The following is a 22,265-nucleotide window of genomic DNA, read 5'->3' on the forward strand; positions in this document are numbered from 1 at the left end:
TTTTTAATGTATATATGAAGATGTGTAATGTATAATGTAATACACTTATGTCACATCATAGGATTTTTCTGTTGATGTATTATATACCTCTATGTGTATATCTATCTCTCTCTCTTTCCTGTTCCTTGGTATATATCTTTATGTGTATATCTATCTCTCTCTCTCTCTCTTCCCTGTTCCTTGGTATATATCTCTATGTGTATATCTATCTCTCTCTCTTTCCTGTTCCTTGGTATATATCTTTATGTGTATATCTATCTCTCTCTCTCTCTCTCTTCCCTGTTCCTTGGTATATATCTCTATGTGTATATCTATCTCTCTCTCTTTCCTGTTCCTTGGTATATATCTCTATGTGTATATCTATCTCTCTCTCTTTCCTGTTCCTTGGTATATATATTTCTATGTGTATATCTATCTCTCTCTCTTTCCTGTTCCTTGGTATATATCTCTATGTGTATATCTATCTCTCTCTCTTTCCTGTTCCTTGGTATATATATTTCTATGTGTATATCTATCTCTCTCTCTTTCCTGTTCCTTGGTATATATATCTCTATGTGTATATCTATCTCTCTCTCTTTCCTGTTCCTTGGTATATATCTCTATGTGTATATCTATCTATCTCTCTCTCTCTTTCCTGTTCTTTATTTCAATTTTTCATCATACAGTGTTGCTCTCCTTTTGCATTTCCTGTTTGTGTGATCATTGAAAGGCAGCAATATCAAATTCAATTCATCATTATTTTGTTTTGCAATGCATAATATGTCAAGTACAGTGCACTCCCATTACAACGAAGTCTTTGGAACCAATAGTTTTCTTTCATATATCAAAGTTTCATTATACTGTAAAAGTGGATATTTTCGCGCGACTTACTTTTTGCGTTCAGCCAGTGAAGAACAGGTTTGCATGTTTTTAATTCCACGGAATCAAGACCTCAACTACTGGAACATATGGCAAGCCAAAATATTCGTGTGCTTTTATTTTTGTGATAGTTTCTGGTTGCGCAAAATGCACGAAAATGTCAACACCGCGAAAATTTCCACTTTTACAGTAGTCGAACAATAAAGTTTGGAAAGATATAAAGGTGATAATTTTGGGACCTGAATTTTTAGTTTGTTAGAATGAGAATTTCGGTATAAACATGTTGTTATAACGGGAGTGCACGGTATTACTCAGATAGAATGATTTCAGCTTATATTTATATTATGTCATTCGTGCCTTCCCCATGTGCCTGGATTTATGTATCAGAGGTATGGAGACAGTAGTCTGTAGTCACTTTCAATGTCAGAGTGCTGCATGAAATGATACACCTTGTATTATGTTTTTTTTATCATGATATGCAAGATAGTATGATAAGCTTTGTAGTCTATTTATGCAAAATGTATATTTTGAAAAATTTGATCATTTATTATACCTGGATATCAGTATCACGTTTATTTGCTGAATGTCATCATGTGGAAGCAATTTTCCAGCCTTGGTGAGTACTAGGACATTCTGATGCACAGAACTGGAGATTCTGACCTTGGAAAAATGGGAAAATTAAGAGTTTCTTGCAAGTTGGCTTTTAAAAAAAAAAGCAAAGCACTGTCAGTAATATTATGAATACTTCTTATGTGCCAGTATACATCATGAAGAGATGCCCATGGTGCCAAAACAAAAAAAAAGCCGAAAAAAAAGAATGTGTACATTATGAAGAAAGATATGAGTTAAGAGGATGAAGGAAATATTTACAGAAATGCTCCTCAAATTAACCAGGTTTTTGAGGGAAATTTTGAAATTACTAAGAGAAGACTGGTTACAAATGTCTGTCTGGAGTTTACTCCATGAGGAATGGATTAGCATATAGAAGTGATCAATCACCCCAGGAATTATGAGTTTGTGGCACAGTGAGTTAAGATGAGTTTGGAGTTGCTAGAAGGTTGCTAGAAGATTGCTAGAAGGATTGTAAGAGATAATCAAGCCATAGTTCTGAGGAGCAGTTTCATGTAATGAATTAAAAAAAAAACAACTTTGCATTTCATAGTTCTTTCATCTCCTTTTCGATTCTGGCCAGATTCTTGCCATTACTTTGAAGCATCCATTTTTCTTTTTACCATTTCCCTTTACTTGAAAATTGGAATTTATCTCACACATTTACATTACTTTGAAACATCCATTTTTTAACCCTTTCCCTTTACGTGAAAACTGGAATTTATCTCAGACATTTACATAATAGAAAGTTAAAAAAATAACAAAAGAGATTGATGGAAGCTTCTTTTTATTCCTTCTTGTGTCAACATTTTTAGTATTTATAGCTTGATAAGGTATAGCTATTCTGCTTCGAGTCATGGCAGCTTCAGTAAGACAATTGAACCAGATTTAATTGGACATGTATTATTGGATAATATATTTTTTTTTCTTTCATCAACAAGCAATAGGGATTGCTTGTAAACCATTGTTAGCTGAGTTATGCAATAAGATGAGTCCATTAAATTTTTATTACTCTTAGATGTACAAATGCAGCATAAAAATGAAAATGGCATACAAATGTATACAATTTTATTTGTATGTATAAGGTGTTGAAATAAAATTAAAAAGTGTGTGTTTGTACAGACTCATAATGAAGTGCTATGCAATTTCTTACCAGTCACTGAAGTAAAACAAGTGTGTTCTGTTACGTGATCTAGAGTGTACGTGTATTTCATAAAAGATGTAAAAAGAAATAGGCAATATCAAATTGTTTTGTAAATTGATTATGAAAGTGATTATGATTATGAAATCAAAAATTATAAGCTGCCCCATTTTTTAAAGCATCATATTGTGTGAGTACACATGCTGTAGATTTCAAGTGCCTTCATAAATTTTTGGTGAAACTGCTAAATTTTGGGCAATATAGTAAAGGAATTATCATGTCATCTTGAGACATATGTATACTTGTAAGTATGCAAATGAGTTCTGTAGTCTTAGATCAGTTTTAGTGGAAAAAAAAAAACAACAATCGCCCTTGTCATTTACACCCCAAAAGTCTTGTCTTATTTCACTAATGGTAAAACATGTTGAATTTGTATTTATTGCTAATGACAAGGTTGTGCTGTTAAGAATCACAGTGTGGCTAAAGTGCACTGACTTTTAATTCTCATGTCTTCCACAATTAACATGTACAAAGTTTGGCCTTTCTGTCTGATATGAGTGTGTTAGTGATTATATATATATATATTTTTCTTTTTTTAATGTTTTTTTCTGTTTATACTTTGAATAAATATTTTGTCATAGTTCATGACTGGACCGATGTGACTAAGCTGCTTTATTTCCTTTCAGTACAAGTTATGTTGCACTTATATCTGTTTCTATTCAGAGTCCTGGTGGCTAGGTTTGTGGAACTGAAATACAACCAAAGATATTCATGCATATGGTACATGAAACAGAGAAATTTTCCATGCAGATGCATGCACATGCACATGTCATATGCACATAAAAGTAATATACACACATATACATTTAAAGATGCATATTTCTTACTGCAAATAGTGCATGAGCTAAAATGCACACTACATGATCATATGGACAGCAGAGTGTCCATCAGAAAGCAAAAATGATATGAGATATCAATTCAATCGACTACAAGTCATGGGATAGATTATGCGGTTTACTGTCTGTGTCCATTGGATCAGTCTGCCTGTCTTTCTTTGTCTATCCATCCAGGGCAATGCTTCATAAAGCTGTTTGTAAAGTTAGGCATGACTTTACAAATGACTGGAATGTGAAGTGCCAAATGTGTGCCCATTTTTTTTTCTTATACGTTTTTGACAAATTACGACTGTATGTCAATATTTAATTTTTTGGGAAAAAATACACTTTCAACTAAAAACATGTGTTAACGTGTAAGAATAATCCTTATCATCTGGAAATGTCAACTTTAGCTATTGAAATTACAATGAATAGGGAACCCACTTGGTTTCTCATATTTAAGTCATTCGTAAAATCGTACGTAACTTTATGAACAGCTTTATGAAACAGGGGCCAGATGTTTGTGTGTCTATGTGTAGGCTATGTGTGTAAGTTTGTATGCACATATGTACTGTAACGAAATTCGGTGGAACCGATTCGATTTAACCGTTTCGATTATAATTTGTTATGATCGATTGTGCCTATAGCATAGAAAGGGGGCACGATTGGAACGTTTGGCAAATGCTGTAATGTGGTAGTGCATTATTATGAGTTTTAATATTTATTATTAGATATGTGGTTACTTGTTTGTCATGGGCAAGTTTGGATTATTTCAATACCAACTCCGGTTTAGACCGATGATACATGCCGAATTATAGTAACCATGTACAAGAGATACTGTTAAAACGTATAATCATTGTACGAATTTTGTAACCACGCCAACATTGTAAATAATTTGAACGACTACTGCGGGTATTTTCCGCGATGCCCACGGCCGTGCGGGATTGCCTCCTTACTCCGCGATAGGAGGAGAGGCATATAAAGTGGCCGTTGTGTGACATAGTCCGCAACAAGTAGCCCGTGTATGATACATTTCCAATGTGTTATTGTTTGCTTCTACATGTAATAAACTGTACATGTGTTCCTGTAATGCTGACTTCACTGTGTCTTCTTGAGTGTTCTACCACGATACAACAGGTTGGAGAGTAGTGGTACATGTTCCTGAGAAGACCAACTAGCAAGTCATTGGACTTCGGGTATATTGGTAATGTGACTTGTCGCATAGTCCGTGCCCAATCCAAGTTCCAGTCGTCGTCATTGGATTTCGGGTATAATGGTAATGTGACTTGTCGCATAGTCCGTGCCCAATCCAAGTTCCAGTCGTCGCCTGAGGAAGTTGGTAACGGTGCGATACCAGCACTTTACCCCGTGCCATCAACGACACTTGTGCCACCATATGGTTGTGAAAGGTGTTCCACGTTAGCGTGACTGAGTTGGTAGCAAAAGTCGGTAGCAGAGTTGGTAACAAAACTTGGTAGCAGAACTTGGTAGCAAGAGTTGGTAGTAAAAGTTGGTAACAAAATAAGTGTACCAATTTAACATCCTCTACAAGTGACGTTTGGGAGTGGCATACTTTAAGTGATGCTGAACTTGGTATGTGTGCCGCTTGTGTTGGTGAGCTGCTTCTGACAGAACATAATACATGGTAGCATACAGACTAGTAGTTTTAATAATTTAAAGGGATCGTTGTAAACTGCAACAAAACGAACCCCGCCTACTCGGCCATCCTGACACGGCTCGCGGAGGCATTTGTACAGACAGTCAAATACACTCTCTTACTTCACGACGAGAAGGCGAGTTCGTCACAGTACACATACTGTATGTATGTATGCATGTATGTGTGTTTGTGTATGATATGTTTAAAGTTATTCCAAAAGATTGGAAAATAAGAGATCATGTGCAGGTTGATGTTCATAATTTTGGTATTAGATTACAAGGTAAAAATTGGGGGTCAAAGGCACATTGTCTGATTTAAATTCGTAAAAAATATATAATTATTTCATTAGACAACTTCAGGAAGATTATAACTCACAAATATGAGGTGGGTGCAATCAATATAACCTTGGGAAGGAAGAAATTAAGGAAATACTTTTGAGAATGAAACATAAATTAATTTGCAGAAGTACATGGAATGTCAATATAAGTCATTACATGGTGCCTTATATACTAAAGAACGCCTTTATAGATTTGTATTTGCATCTGATAAATCATGTTCCTTTTGAAAAAAAAGGAGGAGGAGACATATCCACATATATTTCTGTTCTGTGAAAAAGTTCAAAGAACTTGGTAAGAAATAACAGATAGGGCCTAGATTAGATATGAGGGCAATAGACAGCAGTGACTTGAAATTGATTTTATGGGGATCCGAGGAAACTCATGGAATCAAAATGTGTAATTCCATTATATTCATTATAAAATATATCATATATTTGTCCAGATCAAAAGGAGTGCCGCCTTCAATGAATGACATTTTTAATGATGATTGTAGATTATAAAATCAGGAAAAGGAATTAACGATTATGACTTGTAAAATAGAGTTACATTTACTGAAATGGGATGAGTTACCGGTAGGGAATAACTTTTCAGATTATTTTATTTGGCAGGTTATAGGTTGTAATTGTTTTGGGGTTTTTTTTGTGTTGTTTGTATGCTTTTTTTTTCTACCTTCTTACACACTCATAACTAATGCTTCCCTGGCAGTATGAGCACTGTAGCTTTGTGATTTAAGCATTTGAGGAAGTGAGAATGTGTGCACAGTCACCGGATATTGGGTCTGGTGGGGGTACCTTTGTTCTTTTCCCTTTTTCATATAAAAATTCTTCCTCTTTCATTCATAATATTGACAATCATAGAATTTATGTTGTCATAATGAAATTTGTAGTATTTTGTGATAAATTAATTTGTATATTGTTTATATGGAAAAGGAAGAAAAATAAAAGATTGACCAAAAAAAAAAAAAATGTAGGACTATACATGTATGTATGTATGTATGTACACTGTATGTATGTACATGTATGTGTATATGTTGCTAATCTTAAAAGCATTTGAGGAATAAATTTATTACCTTACTAAATAAGGAGAACACTTTCTGGCACTTATAAGTTTATTTTTGTGAGAAAACATAATATGCTACATATCAACATTCCTTTTTTTTCTGTATAGTTGGAGATGTCTCCAAATCCATGATCAGATCATTTCCCTTTTGTTGTTGTTTTTTATTATGTGTCAAACAGTGGATATGCAGATGAATGGACAAAACATAGATATCCAAAGAGGCCTACATATTTTAGACTTTTTCTGTCAGTGTATTCTACATTATGCTGCATAGTTATTTGTTCATAGAAAGCAGTAAAGATTTATCTCCTTTTTTTTCAGTCTTTGTGCGCTCACATGGCTACATAGGCGTTTTACATCAAATTTGTCGTTGCTGAACACGTGCAAAATGTATAATGGTGCTGTGGTGCAGGATTGATTTTAAAAAAAAAATCCTTATCCTATACAAATACTGTTGATTTCTCACTGTTGATCATTCCTATTCTGATTTTGACATCGAATAAACGTCTCTTGAATAGAGACAAATATCTACCAGGATATCTTCCGAGTGGGTGTGTCCCCCAAAGTTCCAATGCCATTTACTTTTGTGCTGTATACTTTTCTCCTTATGTGACCAATCAAATTCTACCACATCCACGTTGAACGCAAACTTTGTTAAAATCTCAAAGATTTCATTTCTTAGATATTTCAATGAAATATAAATGCACTAATATTTATTCATACATTCAAAAAAAATAATTCCTTTCTAAAATATTTAGTTTTAATTGGTTTTTAGTTGTATGAAATAACTAAAAGAACATTTTACGTAATTATTGTTGCCTACATTTGTGTCACTGCAAGTTGGCACAGCCACATAAGACACGTATTATTGTGAAAGGGGTCACGTCGCGCTCGTTGCATGCAATCAACAAGCACGGGGAAATCCGCACCGCGAGCTTTTTTATCTTTGGGATTGCTATACGGTCAGGACCACACATGTTCGAACTTTATCAGAGGACTTAGGATGATTAACTTACACAGCTTCTTTTCCTCTCTTCCAGTCCTTCTGGTCACCTTGTCTCTACATTACGACGGTGAGATAAAAAGCTGAAGTTCCTAGTTTCGTTTTAGTCCCACACGTTAGATAGTATGCTGGAGCTGGCTCAAACAGAGTGGCTGGCTGGTCCAGTTGACAGAATTGGAGAATGTCGAATGACAGTAATTTAGATTAGATAGTCTTGATCCGACATCCGCTATATTGTGTTGCCCTAGTCTAGTAGTTGTAACATTCTTGTTAAACCAAACATGCCTAACGAACGAGTAACAGGTTGTATGTTTTGTGTGTGTTACTGAGTGTTTAGTGTGTGTGGCAGTTGAGTATTCCTGATCATGCTGATCCTGTAAGTAATTTAAACTGAAATGTAGATATAGAATTTCAGTGAATGAGAATCGGAAGCTGGCCTTATCACCTTGTCAGCATTTATTCATGGTCATCATTGATTATCTGGCCGAAAGAGCGGTCTGTATCTGGTCGTCGGGATATGTTCCACGGAGACTGCATCTGGCTTCACGGAATTCCCTCCTATAGGAGAGCCGATGGAGTCAAAAAAATGATAAAAGACTCCTCTGGACAGACGGATTTTTCTGTCTTGGTCATTGATCACTTGCTTAGGTTAATTTTTATGAAGACATTGTTGATGATGCAGGTTCCCGTTGGCCTTTCCTAGCGCCGTGGTGCCATGTGGCCAAATGCCAATGGTTGCGGTCTGCTCATCGCGATTTACATCCACCTGGTTACAGCCCATTTCAATTTGCAGTGGAATTCTAACTTTATGCATGTTTTCTCCTGACGGGAAGATATTATGACTGAGTTGAATTCAACACATATTGAGCTGAGTTGTTCAATTGTGATCTTCTGTCTTCATTACTGCTATATTGTTAGTTACTTGTTTATAACTGAGTACTGTAAGATGACCACATTGATGACGAATTTATGTTGGGGCAGAAATATTTTCATTCAGGTTGTCAGTGAAATAATGCACTGCAAACATAGATTTTGTATCATGACACATCACAGAATAGATGTATATATGTAGCCTACATTGTGTGATGGGCCCAAAATATCACCTTGTCAAAGAAATATTTTATTTTTTATTTTTGTGGAATTGTGTTTGCTTCTACAGATGGAGAGGCTAAGTCAGAAGCAGAGGCGAGGCGATACATGGAAAATGGCAACACCTTGTTAGCTGCCGGACAGCTTGCTGATGCTCTGGCCCAATATAATGCTGCAATAGGTAAGGGATCCTAACCCAGATTGGTATCATACGAATCCGGGTGCTTAGTACAGTATGTCCCAAAAAAAATTACAATTGGATTTTCTTATTGATAACTCCCAATATGATTAAACTGTCTAATTGCTACTTCAGGATCTTGAAATACAACATCTTTTTAGCTCTAATGTATTTTACAGAAAACCCCATTCAATTTGGTTAAGTGGTCACAGAGAAATGTGGTTTATTGTAAGGCATATCATGTGTTTGATTTTGGCAAGTTTAGCACTTGGATGGTCTTGGAACTGCATATAATGTGTGAACACAATGGACAGAACTTGGAGGGAAGGGATTCCTGACATGCTTTACGAAACTCCTCATTTCTCTTTGACCACTGAAGCAAATCGGATGGGGGTTTTCTGTATTAAGATGTGGGCAATGAGTTACAGTTTCATACCCTGAAATTGTAATTCTCGGTATCGCCAATGCGCAGAAAATTTCTGCGCACGCTGAAGAGCTCTATCACAGATGCACTGTGGGATTCCTCGGTGCCCTTGTTTGCTTCCGGTTGTCTCATGTGAGTCGGCAGTTCCCATACGATTCAGTGGAGTTATTTGTCTGCTTTTCTGTTGTTGCCCCTTTTTTTCTTGGCTATAATTCAGCTTAAAAAAGTTGAAAGTTTCTAAGTTTTACTGATTTGCAGTCACTACAGTCATGGTTCACTACTGCAGGGCTTCAGTGTGCTGGTCACATGAAAGTGAAGAAATCTTCAACAAAAATACCTCTAGATAAAGACAACGCGTGATCTGAGTGCATGTCCAGCCAAAACCGGAGCAAGTTTGTCCCATGAGCTATCCCATAATGCTTCTAAAACGCTGCTCTGCGCACGGCACCAAGGTATTGGCGATACCGAGAATTGGATTGATACACTGTTTTTAAAGTTATCATTGTGGAGGGTCCCGTTGTAATTTTTGTTTTTGACATATGGTAGATTATATATAATATAAAAGCATTAAGGGAAGAATGTAATTATATTATTATCCGCTCATTTGTCTGAGTATAGTGTACAAATGAACTTGATACAAAAGTTCATTTACAGTGTATGTGCCTAAAGAGGAAAGAGTGTTATGATTAGGGTCTACAAGCATATAATGTAATGCTTTTTCTTGTAAATGACAGTAGTGCTTCACATGTTTTAGGTGTTACAGGTTTTGCATTTTTATGGTATTTTATCAGTCCTAACCAACTCTGAACTTTGGGGATAGTCTTGACTGCAATCCAAACTGGTCGTTGACAGTTTTAAGATTTCACATTCAGCATACTAGTGATATTGTTAGAATACAAAGACTAGTGGATGGGATTGATACAGTATTCAAAAGATATCAAGACTGGTTTGTATTTTAGATGAGAAATTACTGTTGTTCCCTACAGACAATGACCCTGATAATTACATGGTCTACTATAAGCGGGCAGCAGTCTACTTGGCCCAGGGCAAGAGTAAGCTTGCGCTCCCGGACCTCAAGAAGAGCATGGACCTGAAGGCAGACTTCACTCCGGCCATCATCAACCATGGCAACATCCTCTTCAAGCAGGGACACATACATAAGGCACGAGAGGACTACGAATCAGTGGTGAGTTGATGAGGTTGACGTCGACACAAGTCTGCCTTTAGACAGACAGTGGGCGTGGCAGCAGATATGATGCCAGACCAGATGACGTGGTAGTGATGAAGTACTTTAAATTAACCTGTTGAAGTGCAGTCCCGAGTGTACTCGGGCAGGTGTCTTTGGGAAATACATGCTGTAGCAAAAGCAGATCATCCTCAACAGGTTGAGTACTTGAAATTAATGTCTGACCAATCTTCTTCTTCACCATACTTGGGGAAAGTGAAAGGTTGATAGGGATCTGTATGAGTTGATTTTTTTTTTGGGGGGGGGGGCAGGAAGGAGAGGAAAGGGTGATGTACAAGATTTAGGGTTTATGTGTAATTTGGGTCATTTTTTTGTTGAGAATTTGCATTTGAAATACCGTAGAAGATTGAAAACAAAGTAGAAAAACAAAAGTATAAAATAGATTTACTATGTTTAAACAGTGTCATACTTAATACTGTTCGTGATCATTAACCAAACATCTGATAAATTAACAATGACAAGGTAGGTACGTGGGGCTTGAAGTTTATCACCATTAGGTAACGTCTAAATGTGGGCAAATGGACCTGAAATCCGTACCAAACACTGTGAAGTGAAATGCTGCAATAGCTGCAGAAAGCTGAGTAGAGATGTTGCAGCTTTTCGATCAGTTCTCACTCCAGATGGGAGTCTGCAGCTGGCAACTACAAATGTATCAAATATCTGTTTAGACTTCATGGTTTGTTGATGTGACACATGCACCGGATGAATTTGATAGGTGCCTACAAAACACCACTGTGTAATTTCCCACCAAACTCTCACCCGTGGAGACTGAGTTGTGTGCACAGCTGTGCTAATTTTCTCTGTTATATTTGAGAAATATATATGCAGAAAGACATTGATATATCTTTACTGATTAATAAATTCACTATTAAACAACAATGGCAGCCCGAATCCCAAATGTGTGTACAGTATGTTATCCATTCGATATTTTGATGATATTTCTGCAACAAACACAAATCCTTTTGCTTAAAAGTAAACACAATGGTTGATCCTTCAAAGATTTCTACAGAACAAAGTCAACAGACTGGAAACACAGTTGTCAAAATCGACAAACGAAATGTCATTCTAATTTGCAAATATGTTGTACTAGTCTGCTTGGTATATTCTTGTGCAAAATGATTCATATTAGTCATAATTATGATTTGCCTGCATTATTTCTCATCAATGGCTGCCATACATCTGTTTCATCTCAACAAAGACAAACAAACAGACAAAGGACCTCTGACATAATGGTATGTGACTTAATATTGATTCCTCATTGTCCAGTTAAAATATGACCGTCTGAACAAGGAGGCTGATAAGCAGCTTGGTTTGACCCACACCGTAGAGGAGAGGATCAAGATCGGAGACCAGATGTTTGCTGCCAACAACATGGTTGATGCGCTGGATGCATACTCCAGAGTCATATTAGTAGGTTTTGACCACTAGGTCATCCTTACATTCTTAATTGGAATAAAACCCAAATATGCATGTGGATTGAGTGAGTGCAGCAATATTAGTAAAACACATCAGTGAAAGTTTGAGGAAAATATGACAATCCATTCAAAAGTAGTTAAATAGTTTTGTTGCAGCCATCATTGAATGAGAAGACTACTGCATCTTTTTTTTATTGTCATTTTTGAAGAACAATCTAAAGAAAATATGAAGAAAATCCAACAAAGTTTGATTGTTTATGACAAGTGCACATTCCCTCGACTTCACTGACATTTGTTAAAAGTGCTTTCTGAAAGAGGAAAGTCAAGTGCTCTTTCACTGTTCAAGAAAAGTGAAAATATGATGAATTTTCTTTATATTTTCTTTATATTATTATAGGTAGGTATGTATTGTGGTACATTGTCCATCAATGCTGATGTGTTTAATCCTTAATTGTGTGGAGCTAAATGTGAGGAACCTGAAAATTTTTATGCTTTCAAATCAAGTTGATTTGTGTGTGCAATGTTATTGTCATGAATCAAGGGTAGTGAAAGAGATGGGGTGTATAAGATATGCTGATTTGTCAGGGGCACACACGGAATGAGATCAAACCTTTGCATTTAGACTCAATGACCCAAATTCATGAAGGTGGAACAATTGAAACCACGGTTTATGCAGATTTCTTCTGGATGAATACGATTGACAGATTGCACATGCCAACAGATGTCCGGTAGCAAACGCACATTGATATGCACATGTCAAAGGTACGCCTATTTCATGCCTATTTTAGACCATGGTCTAAATTTGTACTATGATCTATTAAGTTTAAACTGCCTTCGTGAATTTGGGCCAATGTGTCAGTCATTGTAGCCAATGTATCATTGAATTCTGTGAGCTTCCGTTCACAAAGAGAATATTTTGTGGACTTATCCACATCGCTCTCCCCCTCCTCCCGGCAGTATCTTCCCTGGAATGCTGAGATGCACAGGAAACGGGCCAAGGTCTACCACGAGATGGGGGAGCTCTATAAGATGATTGACGACCTCAAGGCGGTGACCAAACTGGTCCCGGACAGCACGGAGGTCTACCTTGAGATGAGCCGACTTCACGACAGCCTTGGAGACCTGGACTTTGCCTTGGAGTGAGTGGCACTGAATTAAAAAAAATAAAATGCAGCAGCAAAGATTGATCTGACAACCAGACAGAATGCCTGAGGCTGTCTCAACATACATGTAGGAACAACCAATGCATGTACACTGGAATTGAAATATCATCTTCGATAACAACTTTTGACGTCAAAGAAGTAGCTAGTCACTAGGTTCTCATGGGAAAGTAGCAGAATCTGTAATTTTGAACACATTTAGTAAATCTGCCAGTCGCAAAAGTGTCTATGAAACAGGATGGAAAGCGGTCGGAAAAAGATAAAAGTTTTGATGTTGATCTTGGCTGCTACAGGAAACATAATGAACATTCACTATCAAGAATTAATGCCGGCTTGGTTCCCCTCTGTTTTTCCCTTACAGAGATATCCGAGAGTGCCTGAAGCTGGATCCCGATCACAAGGAATGCTTCGCCCTCTACAAACTGTTAAAGAAAATCAAGAGATTTTTGGACGCGTCGGAAAATTTTATTAGGGATGGCAGGTAAGAATGGCAGTAATCTTTGCATCTATCTACCTTTTTATAAACAGTTCTGGAATTAAGATGTTAAATTGGAATTGGTCTTCGACAGCTTTGTTATTACAGGGCTGCACACCAACCATTTTTTCTGTTGGTCTGACAGACAGGTCAGACTAATAGGTACCCAGTTTTTCCATGTTTTACTGGTCCATTCCTAAAATAGTTACTGGTCCGAGAAGAATTTTTACTGGTCAGGGACCGTCTGACCAATACCAATGTGCAGCATTGGTTACTGTCTCTATGTGAAATTCTTCCATATTATCTGTATTTTTTTGATTCACATTTAATATAGTTGTAATATTTCTTTTAATCAATGTCTGTTTCAATAGATAAAGTTTAGATGGTTTCATTGACATTGCATATTTTCCATTTACTTAATACTGACATAGTCTAGATTTTGATAGATACAGAGCTTTATTCTGTACTGAAAATTATTTGAACATCATCTGTTTGATGCATGATATATGAGGTCTGTTCTTTTCATTTTTTTCATTTTTTTTTTTTTTGCCGCAATGAAACATGTAACTCTCATATACAACTTTCTTCCAAAATTTAATATGACAGTGTGACAGTTCTTTTAACTGCCACAATCACTTGAGAACTTATTTCATAAAAAGACTGGGTGTCTGAAAATTAGGAGATTTCTTTTTTTTTTTCAGAAAGTGGATCTGCAATGAGTAATATCTCATACTTTCCCCAAGTATTGTCATCGTATTTGTGTATAATAAGTATGTTGCAAGATTTATCATACTGATTTGGCAATCATTTGTGTTCTGCCACCCTTTGCTAGATATGATGATGCAATTTCCAAGCTCGAGTCGGCAATTGAGACGGCAGGAAGCGGAGGCATATATGAAATCAGAGCCAATGCCAGGATATGTCACGCCCACAGAATGGTAGGCAAGAAGCATTTCTGAATCCTGGACTTTCCCCTTTGCTTCTGTTTTGGAATTGGAAGAAAAGAAACCACAACTCATTAATCTCTCTTAAAGGGATAATGTAGTATTGGTTGAGGGAGAATTCAGTGTTAAACTTTTTGCAAGATATTTAAAAACCATTCTATGAAATGCTAAAAAGCATTTAAATCTAAGAGGAATTCAATGTTCATTTGATGAAAATCTGTTTTGAAATGGCTGGGATATCCAAAAGCATAGCGATCCTAATAGAAGGTGGGTTCCCCCTTTTATTTGGATTGCTTTTGTTTAGGATATCTCAGCCATTTCAAAACAATTTTCATCAAGTAATCTTTGAATTCCTCTTAGAATGGTATGCTCTGTACTATTTCATAAGTGGTTTTGTGGTATCTCACAAAAAATTAAAAGCCCAATCCTCATCTCCACCAATACTATACCATCCCTTTAAAGGTTGTACTCTAGGTCTCGTGGTTGAAAGGCCAATGCAACTGTGAAAACATTTTTTAGTCAACTGTAAATTCTGCATCAAATGTGAGATCTATCTTTAGATTCAGATTAAATAAGTGTGCAGTGCAACTTGGAAGTGACTGAAATAGTTAATGTGGGTTTATATATATATATTTTTTTTTTGGGGGGGGGGGGGGAGGGAGACAAAGATAAATTACATGTTCTTCATGTGATCTGATGTTTCTTTTACCATAGTTGAAGATAAAACATAGTTCCTATATAACTGTAGAAACTATTGATTTTTGCTTTGAAATGGAGACCTATGCATAGAAAATATTAGCTGCTTGCTAATACTACTGCTAGGACACGTGGTGATCATCACATACTAGTGAGGTTCGTTCTACCTGCTACCAAACGGGAGGTTGCTTCCAGAATAAAAGTCTGAAACATCGACGTTCATTATTTCACACTTTGGATCTCAAAATAATCCAAGCATCTTATTATCCTGACAAATCGCATTATGCAACTTTCTTGGTAGAGCCTTTTGATTTATTGTAAGCAAAGACCAAATGGGGGAAGATGAATCTTGAGCCCTTATGAGAAGTACAATGTTTGTTTTAGTTTGAAGTCGGAAACAAATGACAATTTTGTCTTGAGCTGTCTTTTAGTATCCTCTTGTGTTTTTTCTGCAGGCACAACATACTAGCGAGGCTCTCAAGATATGTGGTCTGGTTCTAAAGCAGGATCCAGAAAATGTAGATGTTTTAATAGACAGAGCAGAAGCATGTATACAGAACGAAATGTATGATGAAGGTGAGATATGCGGGGAATTATTCATTTATCGTCGTTCTCTCATTCTGGAAGTTTTCCTGGTCATTCATTATAGGATACAATAATTCATGGCATGATGCATTGATTGGCAATCAGGCAAGATTGCTCAACAACATTTTTAGTTCTGGATGCTGTACAGACCAACTGAAACATGTAGTCCTGTGAAATCATATTTTTGCAAATATACTTTTACTTCATTGCAACTCAAATTGACAAATTGCCCTACATCGACGTAAATAAGCACTGAATTGATCAGTGTTTTTTTTTAGTAGTAGCCATGATAAAAAATCATGGGCGTACATACTCGAGCAGGATTCGAACCTACGACCTCCTGATCACCGGACAGGCGTCATCTCCACTAGACCACCGAGCTTTCGCCCGAAAGCAAGTGTTGGTTCTAATCCTTATAGCATGTAGCGGGTACTGCTTTGTTATTCAAATTCAAGAATTTCTTCCGTCGAGATGTTTTCATTGCAACTTTTACTTCTGGGAAGATGCAGGTGTTTCTTGCATCTAATGATAATAATCTATATGATTGATGTTCAGAATTTGTGCTCCTTTGTATTAAAAAGGTGCACAAGTCTTGGAGAGAGACTCGTTCGTGCTGATTCATCTTATGTGATAGAAAAAACAACAACAGGATTTTAATTCAAGTTATTGCATGTTTCAAATATAACAGATTTAAAAAAAAAGAAGAAATCATTGCCATATTCTGAATGTATGTAAATGACGGCATTGCTGTGTTGCAGGCGCACAGAAAGTCTGGAAATTTTTGTTTTATGTTTGCTTTTTTGCTATCTAGGGTGATGTACCTATATTTGCATTCAAAATGCTTCTAGTGGATTGTAAGTAAAGTAAAAGTTCACTTTGCTTGTATTTGAATATTTTGATTTCTTTCCATTGCAAATAAACTTTGAACACTGAGCCTTTTGGAAGAAAACAAAAATTTGCTGCAAAAATAATTAACTCGGGATGCTACTGTAATCACCACAGCAACAAAAAGTTGCAGGATTTCATGTAGATGATGAAGAAGTTGCAGTTATGAAATAGATTTATTTGATTATGTGTTTTTATGCAACGGAGAGAAGACTTTTCCCCATTTACGTGATTAAAGCTTGCATCCTCTTCTGTGCCCTGTCTTTGCAGCTGTAAGCAGTTACCAAAAGGCAGATGAAATAGAAGACTCACAACGAACGCAAGAGGGTCTCGACAGATCACAGAAGCTCTTAAAACAGTCCAAAAAGAGAGATTATTATAAAATTTTAGGTGTTAAAAGGTGAGTGATGCATGTCATGAGTTTCCACAGTTACGTTTCCAGTGTGCTTGTTGTAGCATGTTGTTATAAGCGCTGCCAAGAGACAAGTGAGCAAACTCCTTTTTGAGGAGAATGTCAGGAATTAAAATTTTCTTCCGTAGAATGATATTTGATACCCTTGAACTCTCAGAATATTAGTTTGTAGCCTCAGTAAGAGAAGTCAGTTTCCCATACTTGAATACCAGATGTGTAGTTTTGAGACCATGCAAATGTTTTGATGTTTTTCATTTTTTCTTTCTCCAGGCAAATGTAACCCAACATGACACCCACTCTTAAAGTAAAAATGTTTAGATGATCAACAAAGCCTTTATAATGCAATCCATGTACAAGTCACACACTTTAAAGGCATTAGGAGCAGTGATTTAAAGAATGTTCGAGTTATCAAATTTGATGCATATATGTGTAGGTCAGTTGTATCACAAAACATCCTGCCATATTAACATTTTGCAATAAAGGATGAAATATAAGGAGATATCAGTATTTTTCTCAGTTTATTCTAGAAACAATTTTAGCATAACTATTGTTCGTATTTTGTATATTTAGCAATACATAACATTGATTGTATATTTGTACTGATTAACATCTTTATGTTGGTTGTTTCTAGCCCTATCTCACATTTTAGAACATTTTTGAAGCATTAAAGCTGGGTTTTTGTTTCATCTGCAAATGGTAAATAATGCCTTTAGTGTCAAGCCACAGCTTGATGAATTGAGTACATGAAACATCGTCACTTCTGGGATGTAAGAGACAATAAAATGAGGAGTACACAAATGAACTATGACACTAAATTAGATTCTCGTTACCAATATTTGCCTCTGCAGAAATGCTGTCAAGAAAGATATATTAAAGGCATACCGCCAGCTCGCCATGCAGTGGCATCCAGACAAGCACGAAGGTGACGACAAGGCCAAAGCAGAGAAGATGTTCATGGACATCGCAGATGCCAAGGAGGTGTTGACGGATCCAGGTAATAAAATACTGGGAAATTTCCGCACAACCAGAAACTAGCACAAAAATAAAAGCACACAAATATCTTTGCTGGCTATGTGTGCCTGTCATTAGTGTCTTATTCTGCGATATCCAAAACATGTCAAACTCGCCTTACTCAGCTGAGTGCGAAAAATTGCTCATGCAAAAATATCCACTTTTACAGTTCGACATCTTGATTCTTGTACCCTCATTTATCATTACCTGACTTGCTTTGTTTTCTTTCTACTATTTTTATATTTTATTGATTTTTGTTTGTTTGACTATTGGAGCCAAGAAATACTCCACCACAACAAAGCATCATGATTGAAATAAAATACCAATCTGATGTGTGACATACTGTTGGTGTTTTAGAGATGATTACAAGTTGCTTTACTTCAGCAATATATGCAATATGTGGGACTAAGAAAATGGCACTGCTGCTGAAATATCAGGAATATATATCATATCTTATGGACATTGATGAATTCATGTGTGAGTTTATTCCCCCATGGTTTCTACACGTAGAAAGGAGAAGAAAAATGTAGTATTGTTAGCTTATGTACATAACTTGCAAGCACTTGGAAAGAGCAATTTAGTGATGTAAAATGAGTTCTGGTAGTGGCAGAAATATGGATAACAGTTGATTTGATTTTGTTTATTGTGTTTGAATGAACAACAACAACAAAAGTTTTGTCTGCCTTGTTTTTGCAGAGATGAGGCAAAAGTTTGATGCAGGTGAAGACCCGTTGGACCCAGAGCAGCAGCAGCAGCATCACCACCATCACAATCCCTTCGGTTTCAACCCCTTCGGCGGTGGGGGTTTCCAGTTCAAGTTCCACTTCAACTAGCTCGGGGTGCCCACTGGGCTTTCGTTCGTCTCGTTGGACATTCATCTGTTTCCTTGTGCGTTCCAATACATGTTTTTTCCTCCTCCTTTCAGCGTGTGGCGTGTTACCATGGTTTCATCGTCGCTGCTATGCATTGTGGGATACCAGCGCCTGAGCTAGTACATTTCAGAGACAATGAGACTCTCTACCTACAATGCGTCTTCTGCTTTCCAGTGCACAGGTGGATCTTTTCAGAATAATACTAAATTAACTCTTGTCATACATAGGGTTTCACTGTGTAAACCATTCCTCAATGTTATGGTATCATAGCATAGCGTCTGAGTGACTCCAGTATTGCTGAGGGCATCTGGGATTCATGGTAAACAAATGTGCTCATGTGTTGCTCCAAATTGAGAGTAATCTTTGTAGTTGTTCCCATAAATTTTGATGACTTGGTGCAGTGGACTGGACATAAAAAAATATTATACTGTCCCTTTGGAAAGCAAAATTAGTGGACAATATGACAGAAGAACAATTTGTTATCCGGAGGCTCTATATCTTGGTATTGGAAGTGCTGAGGGGACACCTCATCATTTCATGGGAAAAACGTTGGCTGTAAATGAATAACAAGGTCCTTTGTTAGTCATTCTACATGGTACAAGGATAGATGTCTACACAGTTTATTGGAGTGTTTAGTTGTGTAAGGAGTGAAAATCCCAACCAGAAGCCAACAAGTGCTCCTGTGTGCTGTGATACATGAGAATGCTGCACGTGCCCACATTTACACATTGTACCAAACTAATAACAGAGAAGGAAGTGGTGGGAACTATTCCATGGTGCATGCTGCCACGCTTTTTGGATGTCCAGTGCACTGCACTGAATGATCAGTGCTGGCCTCACCATGACACATCATAGGGACTTGTCAGTCCAGCTTCTAAGGGTCACCATGGCATTAGTCCTGCTGACTGTATGATTTTACTCATTTTATTGCCCAAATAATGAACTGATAGGACTCTGTTAGTCTCAACAAAGTTGATATTTGTTCTGCCAATGAAAGATGGTTTGAATCATTATCATAAATTCTTAGTCTTTGTAGTGATGGTTTTCTTACAAACACCTCTAGTGCCTTCTATCTATTCCATTGATTCTTTATGTTTGATGTATGCCTACACATACACACACACACACACACACACACACACACACACACACACACACACACACACACACACACACACACACACACACACACACACACACACACACACACAAGAGTATGTAATTGATCGTCTGTTCTAGTCCTCCAAGGAGAAAGGTCAATGTACATCACAGTTAAACACAGGGTTTGACATTAACTTTTTTCTCCCCTCAAAGTCTTTGAATCTGAAATTTTGGTGGCCCCAAAAAAGAATGTAGAGGCCCAAAATAAGGGGAAATGTAAGAATTATTTTAAATTCTATCTGCCTGGTCAGCTGTCAAAAGAAAGACTTTTTGGAAATTTGGTGGCCCGACATCAAATTTTAGTGGCCCTTGGCCACCAGTAATGTCGATCCCTGGGTAATACATCTTCCACTTCTTAGGTCAAAACTTTGATTGATGCCGTGTCGATATACGTCTGGGAGAATGTTTGTGGGCACTCTGCCTTAGGGTGAATGGTCAAAGACTCCCATAGAGTCCTGCAATCATATATCATATAAAAGGGGCTGGCTGTGTCGTGGATAGATAGTCAATTCAGTTTGGCTACAACTGTACATGCCTGTGTGCCAAACAGCCAGTAGAGGGCAGTATTTTACTTTGCAGTCAACATGATCACTAGGATTCTTGCGTCAATCCTTGCTTTCAAGAGTGTCCGTTGTCCTCACTTTCAATTCCTCTCATTGAAGTCCTACATATGGTTTGGAATGATCTGTATTGATGGCCAATAGTAGACACATTGTTTGGGAAAAGACAGGAAATTTTGGTCTCTCTATGTTCAACTAGGGCTGTACCATAATTATGATGAAAGACTGCTTCTTACAATTGTACCGTACCAATTCTCACCTATGCATATATCTGTGTGCTCTTTTATGTTTCTTCTCAGAAAATATTGGGGTGTAGCAAAAAATCTATTACAGATGTACATAGTGAGCAGGTAAATAATAAAAAAGCGACTAATGGTCAATGGTTCCTTTTGAATTACTGTATTAAAAGTTACGTCTTTCTCTCCCAAACAGATGTTGTATCAGCCAATATGTTTACTTCTTGTACAAGTAGCTAGATGGGTATAGGCAGTGATATTGCGCCTCATTTTCATTAATTTAGCTTGTACACACAGATACTTGTGGCAATTGCTGGTCATGTGACACCCGAGCTCAAAGCCATAGAATATATAATGAAGTACAAACTTTTAAACGGAATGTTCATATTATCTCTACATTCTTTTCCATCCGGTAGAGCAAGAGAAAAATTCCTGTATTCAGTAACGTTCGCTCTCTGATTGTTATACTACTAATTTCAGTGCAATTTTTTGAATTCTCTTGTGCTGTGGTGGAAGAGATTTTGGTTAAGGGATCCACAATGAAATGTTCCTTCCATGATACAGCCAGTGGCAGTCATTTGATCACGATAATTATGGCTGAGATTGCCGCCAAGACTTCCTGTGGTAATAATCGAGTATGTACGGCCATGACTTCTTTTGTCAGGACTACTACTAAAACTCTGATCAATAATATTCAGTGCTTGTTTACGTCGATGTAGGGCAATTTGTCTATCAGTTGCAATAAAAACAACTCCATAGAGGAATTTCATCAATTTGAATAAATACCAAGGAGGCAGAAACTTTTCCTTTTTTTGACAGAAAGCCTCCAATAGTTACATGTATGTGGGTGGGAATATTTTTGAATCATCACCTTATCTCGTCCTTTTCATTGCCAAGTGAGCAACTTTAGTCATGGGAATGTGATTGTCTATGGGTAGGAACAATAGATTCAAACTGAAACAGAATTCTCAATGTTAGTGGAGTGCTATTTTTTCAAAAGTACTGTTCTCCTTCAGTGAGTATATTTTATAGCAGTTAAACACCAGGCTGGAATGAAGTGCCACAATCCAATGAAATGAAGCATGTTATATTTTGCCTTCCAAACATGGACCACTGAATTTCTGTTCATCCTAGAGGGTGTACTTAAAGTTAATGACAGCGAACAGACAGCAATAAGTTATTGGTCTAGAATGTGTCTAACCTTTGTCTCAAGTCGTGTTTCTTCTTTTGATGAGATTTTATCGTTCACCAAACTTTTGGGGTGATGTAAAAAAAAAAAGAAAAAAGGAATATTATAGCCGGCATGGGAACTCGCAAGGTATCAAAACATACCATATTATCCACCACATGATAAAGGTAGCAGATTGGTGTTTAAA

General features: G+C 36.9%; 1 protein-coding gene across 1 annotated transcript; it reads left to right on the forward strand.

Moving 5' to 3' along the window:
• The first annotated feature begins 7,421 nt into the window (after positions 1–7,421).
• On the forward strand, positions 7,422–22,194 carry LOC139708388 (dnaJ homolog subfamily C member 3-like). The gene is made up of 11 exons (XM_071620341.1): positions 7,422–7,610; positions 8,700–8,810; positions 10,218–10,417; positions 11,744–11,887; positions 12,850–13,031; positions 13,414–13,533; positions 14,360–14,465; positions 15,623–15,743; positions 16,908–17,037; positions 17,898–18,043; positions 18,757–22,194. Exons 1-11 carry the CDS (start codon positions 7,436–7,438, stop codon positions 18,891–18,893), a joined length of 1,572 nt encoding a protein of 523 aa, XP_071476442.1. The 5' UTR covers positions 7,422–7,435; the 3' UTR covers positions 18,894–22,194.
• Positions 22,195–22,265: the final 71 nt, after the last annotated feature.

Source organism: Diadema antillarum, unplaced genomic scaffold, assembly GCF_040938485.1.
Source record: "Diadema antillarum isolate AM-2024a unplaced genomic scaffold, OU_Dant_1.0 seq00001331_RagTag, whole genome shotgun sequence".
Taxonomy (NCBI): domain Eukaryota; kingdom Metazoa; phylum Echinodermata; class Echinoidea; order Diadematoida; family Diadematidae; genus Diadema; species Diadema antillarum.

Bases quoted from the DNA above. Each gene is read 5' to 3' on its own strand.
- LOC139708388 (XM_071620341.1), top strand. From the start codon at position 7,436: ATGCAATCAACAAGCACGGGGAAATCCGCACCGCGAGCTTTTTTATCT. The intron at 15,744-16,907 runs GTGAGATATGCG...CTGTCTTTGCAG, and splicing joins GAACGAAATGTATGATGAAG to CTGTAAGCAGTTACCAAAAG. The intron at 17,038-17,897 runs GTGAGTGATGCA...TTGCCTCTGCAG, and splicing joins AAAATTTTAGGTGTTAAAAG to AAATGCTGTCAAGAAAGATA.